At 42.4% G+C, this 7,576-nt stretch overlaps 1 protein-coding gene across 1 annotated transcript; it reads right to left on the bottom strand.

Moving 5' to 3' along the window:
* Positions 1 to 3,062: 3,062 nt before the first annotated feature.
* BHQ10_009471 (uncharacterized protein) lies at positions 3,063 to 5,649 on the bottom strand (the record flags this gene model as incomplete). Its single annotated transcript, XM_040882390.1, has 4 exons — positions 3,063 to 3,874; positions 3,934 to 4,051; positions 4,103 to 4,382; positions 4,433 to 5,649. 4 exons carry the CDS (start codon positions 5,647 to 5,649, stop codon positions 3,063 to 3,065), a joined length of 2,427 nt encoding a protein of 808 aa, XP_040737973.1.
* Between the last annotated feature and the right edge of the window lie 1,927 nt (positions 5,650 to 7,576).

Genomic DNA, 7,576 nt, shown 5'->3' on the forward strand with positions numbered 1-7,576 from the left:
CTCAGAAGGGAGGTCGTTGAACGCTGTCATTGCTGCTTTGTATCGTGCTTCTGTAAAGTCAGATGGATCCTAGCCAGAAAAGAGTATATTGTCGGTTCGATCGATTCAAGAAATAAATCAACTGTTTCATTTCTCATAAAAGTTAGATTCTGAAACAAGAGGGCTACGGTGGGGTTAGTTGGTTGGTTGGTTGGTTGTTTGTTTTCATACCCTGACCCCTCGCCGAAATTGGATCCCAGAATCATGTGATATTACGCGTGAATCGAATTTTTGAAATTGCGCGCCCAGAGCCAGCCGGAAATGGCTGTAATTTTCGCAGGTTATTCACCAAATCCAGCGCTATCAATTAATTCTAGTTCTACTAGGTAAGTCGCTAGCAATAGAGGAAGATGCTATAACAATACCATTAATAGACGAAAACCTCATTCTGCAGAGTTCAGCGCAACACAACAGAACTACTATAACAAAACAACACACAAGAACAAATCAAGCAGTAATTTTCACAGCATGTGAAAAGCATGTGATAGAAATTTAAACAAGAACAGATCCAAAAACTAAATACTATATATTTAATATCGTCAAAAATCAATTCATAACAATAGAGCAACTCATAGAAGTGACAGATCTCATACTACATATAATAAAGAGCAAATCATGCAAATACATTGATGCGCTCTTCATCAAAGCATTTCATTGCTCAATAGATCAAAGACTTCACAATCACATAAGGCGAGCGCACAGAGGCGTTACGTGAATTCAAGGGGCTGCTTAAATGGATTCAAGAGGATGTCACTGCAATTTGTACAATCACCGCGCAAATATCACAATCAAGCAAAGCATTGGGCACGTGCACGTCCAACTCTGATTCTGCTATTTAATGGAAAAGGTACCAAGCCCAGACCTGGCAAGCTGCTATATAGAGTGTGAGCTCATCTTAGTCCCAAAGCGTCGGTTTGTCGACTACTGGAGTCAGCTGTGCGGAGCTAGGTATAGATATTGAAATCATAGGGAAAATTTGTGACAATTTGGAGTGCGCTTGTATGAAGAAGCTCTAACCAATGGATCTTGTAGACTGAGCTGAGTGAGCTAGAGCTCGCGCAGTGAAGAGCAATCTAAGCCTGGCTCTCACCAGCCACATCTTTATTACCGCATGTCAATTGCCTTTGGGTGATATTAATCTTTTCGCGAACCATGCCGCCGGAGCCAAGGTCCTACACAATCACTACACTAGTTGGGTGAAGACCTTTAGCAGGTCCGCGTACGTGCGTGTTCCTACGTGGGGAATCGTCATTGACGGCATCCCGGTACGACACGTGGAGATGAGTGAGGAATTCATGCGAGAGCTCGCCGCGGAGAACACCAACTGGGGCCAACTAGGATTCGAGGTAGAGATCGCGTACGTAGGGTGGCTCACCAAGCTATTATTATTTTATAGATCGTACGCAGGCTGCCTATTAAGTTGTGTCACAAAAGGCTGAAATTCTGAAAATTTGTTCCGTGTAAGATTGATTTTTCCTCTTATTGTCAACCCTAGCATTTGATATTTCTAGTTGATTGAATCTTATTGATTTCCATATTCTATTCTGTAGGATTATCAATGAAGTTCTAGAATCTCGCCAGAGCCTTAGGAAATCTGGAGTTAAAGTTATAAGACTTGTCTTCACTACTACCGACCAGTTATCCCGCTATGTCGTATATAACTCTCTTTAAAAAAGCTACGCGCCGTCAGCACCTGCAAGTATCCTGGTTAAGCACGTTTTGCATCTGCTATTTCACTTCATGTTTCCTCTACTATCGCACAATCGACATAAAATGATGCAAAATCCAACTTGATGACTTTGATCTTTTGACGCCCATCCAAATAGAATGAAATGCACTGGGGGTCTATAGAAAAAATCAGTCCTATTCTTCTATTACGTGCCTGACCCCTTTTTAGCACTCTTCATTAGCCGTGTAAAAAATAAGCACCTACCGAAAGGGATGGAATTAGCCATGAAGACCATGGTTATTTCGCCATTAATATATCATCCCAAGTCACCTGAGTAAAATCAGAAATGAGTAGACGCAGTTTTAGCATTGACGAGAAATTATTTACAACGTTTCGTAGTGACTTCTGTCCTAGATTCGCTCTTTTCCACGGCCTACTAAAACATCTAGAGTATAGACGCCATGGACGATGAAAGCTAGAAGTGCGGGGAAGTGTGGTTGTCTCATCTCATGGCTATCATTTTTTTACATTGGAAGCTCAACCATAGAGTGCAGGATGATAAAATAGTTGAAAATATCAAACAGTCGAATATCGTGGGTAGATACGCACGCAGCTCTAAATAGAGTGTCAAAGCAGCTAACACGCCCACGGATTGTTGGTAAAATCTAATATGTAGCTAGTAGTACTAATCGGAAAATTATCCGATTTGGCTATATGGTAGATATTCAAAGATTATTTAGACCCTACGTTCAGTTATACAACATATGTTGTAAGGCCATGCGCAAATCATCACGATTCCGAGACTATTTTACCTGGCTGGCGATCACCCGACGAAATTTCTACATAGTTCGATCGAGATGTAGCATATAGACAAAACCCTGAGGTCCTCCAATACGAACATGCCTCTGAGAGACTGTGGCTACAGACCTCACTCACAGATACCTCTAGAAGTCATCAATATCTTCCCTAACTGTGAGTACAGTGGAAATGAATTGCGTAGTTGAGGAGTTTGGGGCCAGTACTACCGATGCTATCAATCATAAAACGCAGGTTCCAATCGTTCTCACGCCTTAGGACGTTACTTGGATAGATTGACGGAAGATTCAACTACTGAATTCCCTTAAGCTCCAGTGAACTTTATTGATGTCTCCGCTATCATGTCCATAATGAGTTTTATTTTTTAAGAAGATTCTATCAACGTTAGCAATTGAGCTTTACAAACTTTCTCTAATATGTGGTTCAATATTTTGACTTAGCAACACTCCTGGAACCATCTACACCGCACTATTGATTGTCACCTTGGTCCAGTGCTTGAATTTGTACATGTCCATAAAAATGTATAGAGAACAGAATCTTAGTACGTAATCTTGAATACCCACGCATACCGATCTGCATCAGCAACAGACTGAGAAACATTGAACTGCACAGACCCGTTGGACAGTTGTTGACTAGCTACTATTTTGCCGTGCTGATCACCACCAACAACCGTGACTTTGTCGCCTGGGACCCATGGGATGGGACTGTTCAGTACAATGGTAGAATTTGGCTGACTTAGACTCATGATGTAAAAGGCTTCTGGAGTTGTAGTGAAGCGGATGTTTTGTCCCTCCTCGGGAGTCACAAACCAGTAAGAAGTGTTGAAAATAGCTTCTGCGTGGGACTTGATCCAAACACCAGCATCACGAAGATTGGTCTGTTCGACTTCAAGAATTGTGCCGTTTGCCTGAGGGCCTATATCTAAGAGGAAGTTCCCATTCTTGCTTATAATATCGACCAAACTTGTCACGATCGCAGAGGCATTCATATAACCTGACAACGGGGTGGCTCTATTGTAGCCAAAGCTGAAAGGATCCATGCCCAGATTAGATTCCCACTTGCGGACTTGAACCCCAGAGTATCGTGCGTACTCGGGGGTGTCAAAGTCACCAGGTAATCCACACCGTGAGTTCATCAATACTTGGCGATTTTGTTGAGCGGCACGATTGAACCACGAAGACGCAAATTCAGCGGTCTTATTCGGTCCACCGATATCACACCACATGATTTCAGAACCGAGTTCCGCGAGAGCATTCATTTGCGGGATTATAATATCTTCGATGTAGTCAGACACATCAACAAAGCCAGTATAAGGAAGCGTTTCGTTGGTAAACGGATTTGTTGCATTTCCTACGCAGTGATTCAGAATTTTCGTACGATCAAAATCGTTTCAGCGGCAGGAATCTCACCTCCTGGCCAGGACCCAAAGCCATATTTGGCGTAAGCTGGACTGAACCACTCTGGTAGAGAATAGTACGCTGCCCTATGGAGATGTGGTTGGTATTTCTGGGCAGCATCAAAGAGTTCCTAATACATGTTAGAATAAACTATTTAGAAGGTTATAGGAGAGTGAGTTACCTTCAATAAGTTCCTATATGGATATTGAGCTACAGATGTTCTTGTGCTGACGTTGGCTGGAAGGTCAAAAAGAGCATATCCGTCATGATGCTTGCTGACTTGTACAAAATAGTTAGCGCCTGCATCTGCGAAAAGATCCACCCATTCTTTAGGATCCCATGCGTCTGCTGTGAAGTTCTGTATGAAGTTGTCGTAAACCACGTTTTGACCATATGTCTGCTGGTGATATTGGTATGTCTGTGACCATGAGTCCGGTCCTTGATTGAGAGCCCACCAATACCTATAAGAGTATAAGCGGCGCTCTTTCTTACATTAAAGATATAATTTTACCATTCGGCATAAGACTCCTTATTGCCAGTATTTCCCCACCCTGGGACAGAGTAAACACCCCAGTGAATAAAAATTCCGTACTTGGCATTGTTGAACCAATTGGGGGACTCATGCGAGTACACCGATTCGTAGGTTGGTTCATAGGTACCGATGCCGTACGTGGCATTAAATGTGTATCTATGACTCTTGACATCATGTCCTGATAAGACAATCGTCGCGTTACCAGTACTACCAGGTTTTATACCAGGCTTATTCACGACGCCAATATCGACAGTAACTTGATCACCTGGGCGCAGTCTCTTTATGAGCCCTTCCTGTACAGTATGCAATCCAGGAGATTCAACTGTTAAACTGACTGAGTTGTTCGACAAGACAAAATCAGAGCCAACATTATTCACAACCACTTCGATGATTTGAGTTTTATCGGATTTATCAACCCATTTCTTGGTTGATCGGGCAAAGTGAATTTCAAGATTCGGACCTGGTACAGGGGACGAAGATATCGGTGTCAGGGACATGGAGAAAACATGCATTCTGGACCCGACTCCAGTTCCGAGATCAGGAAGCGTCAATGATATCAAATCCTTTGATGAATCTAGCCAATTTGTTGTCTGGAATATATTAGTCCGGTTGTAGTCCACACCAACATCAGTAATGCGATATGGGAACACCAAATCTCCGCCCTCCGGGTATGGCCAGCTCCACCATGGCGGAACGAGCACATATCCTGTACTCGTTGTGCCGTCGGAGTAAGTTGCAGTGACTGGACCGGACTGCATACCAGACTCGGATGCCGCTAGCATCTCCAAGCTCAGATATCTCCCCTTGGGAACGTTGACAGTTTGTCCAAGAACCACAATATTGTCGTTCCCTGTTGCATTGTAATTGGGAAACGAGAAGTTGATACCATTGTACACAAAACTCGACGGTGGAATGTCCACAGCGGGATATGCACCTATCATGAAGGTATACCAATCAGGACCACTTTCACTCAACGTTATGAGATAGCCAATCTTACCACCACTGCCGTCAAAATTACCATCACCAGATACAGTTCCAAAACCACGATTGTTAAAAAGGGTATCTATGTCGAGAGTAATTGAAGGAGTTTGACCAGCAAGTGGTTGAAAGTCGTTGACGGGTTTGAATAGTACTTGGCTCAACGCGGAGGAGCACAGGGCCCCATACAGTGCCCAATACTTGTTAATTGAAGCCATGTTTGCATAGCGAAAATGCAAAATCATAGAGAAATGCATCCGTAGATATTTTCAGTGCCGACCAGTCCATTAAACTTAAATCTTTTTGTAGCCCCTGTTGACGTGAAGCACTCAGTAAGAAATCTTTGTTCGATAGGATTAAGTCATGCTAAACATACTATGAAGACCCACATGCGGGCAAATCCGTGAGGCTGTGATATTTTCCGGGGCTTTCATATTTCCGTAGGATAATTTATTTTCCTTACTGAATGAGTTATAGAGAATTTCTTTGTCCCGCATGTAGAGTCTCTTCAAGAAAAACACTAGAGTATGACTGAGTATCAAAATTAAAAGCTAGTTTAATATTAATATTTGTATTATATTTATATTAATAAGTTCTATTCTGATATTAAATTACTAAATCTATAAAGTTTATGAATTATGATTGTGGCGCTCGTGTTGCGGGTTTGAAGAAAGGTAAGTGGGAGACTACTTGTAGCGTTAACACTAAGGCCAATTAGCGTGAAATAGCTACTACTATGCAGTTATTTAATATACTCTGGGGATTAAAACGGTAGCGTCCAGAGTCCCAGGGTGGATCTTCAACTTAACTCGCTCATTTTGTGCTCGCTTTTCCGGGGATCTCGTTCCTACTAGAACACATCTCAGGAAATAGGCGGCTCGTCGCAGACGGTTAGAACATGTCCGAGGTAGCTACTGTAAGTGCGACATTCAACCTGTACCCATATGATTCGTCCTCTCTGTCCGGTCAGTCAAGTATTGCCCCGGGGTGACTTGCTTAGAGTTCATGTTTACGTTACATCTTTCATTCCACAGTCGCCTTCTCATCACTAAAGGACGATATTACAGATACACGATAGGGTGGTTAATATTCCAGTGTCTCCCTTCGTCCGTAAGACTTTTAGCCGTGTGAAGGTTTCCCCCTGGTTGTTTCTTGGTTGGGAATTACTGAGGGGCAGGTCTCGAAGTCCGGGGTAAATGGCCTTGCGATTCGTGATGAGTATTCTCGAATTACCTTACGTAACTCTACAAGGGAAACAGGCAATACGATTGAAAAGAGGCTACAAGAACTGGATTGGGAAAAGGCTACCCCGACAAGCCTATGATTCGAAGCAAAGGGAAAATACTTTGTATTCCTAATATTCTGCTCTTGCTAACTAAGAAATGGGGTACAGGAGGGGGGTTGCTATATGAGGCCTCTTACCTCTTGATACGTATTCCAGAATGCGTATAACAACATTCCGGCGTGTATACGTTGAAGCAAGGTTTGCCTAGTTGCTGATATACGAATTGACGTTCCGACATAAAGAAAGCGCTTTGTTCTTTGCCTCTGGATATCATATTTAGTGACCATAACAATGACAAGATGTGTAGGACTTTGATATAAGCCCTTACCTTCTTGCAATTGGCTTCTACAGGCTCTTTTTAGATAAGAGACACGGTTACAGCTTAGATAAACTTTAACTAAAATACTGACTAGCTGTAAAATCTAGCATCAACACTATTATATAATACAATTAATATTCTTGATACTAAGTTGTAAATTATACTTCTGTATAGTGTTTATTTTCAACTATGTTACTGTTACTATCTTTCTGGTTTATTCCGCTGAAGAGATGGAGTGGCAGATATCGGAGTGACTGTGTGATAACGTATCAGAAATTGAGGACAGTATAGTTGTGATCAGGGCACATAAGGCTCGTGCGCTGCTGCTTGGACTGAAAATTGCCTTTCACGTGATTGGCTCAATTGCAATCGACGCTAACGCTTGCACTTTCAGCCATGAATTGAAAAGTATCGTTATACTACATGATGCCTAGTTGGATGTTGCCGATGCAATACGATACAGTATCTGCATTGTTGACATGAATTCTTGTGCTATCGCGTGCTTATGTTCCTTCAATCAGCGTCAAGATTATTCCCAGCA

The sequence above is a fragment of the Talaromyces amestolkiae genome (genome assembly GCF_001896365.1).
Source record: "Talaromyces amestolkiae strain CIB chromosome Unknown scaffold24.1, whole genome shotgun sequence".
In the NCBI taxonomy this organism is placed as follows: domain Eukaryota; kingdom Fungi; phylum Ascomycota; class Eurotiomycetes; order Eurotiales; family Trichocomaceae; genus Talaromyces; species Talaromyces amestolkiae.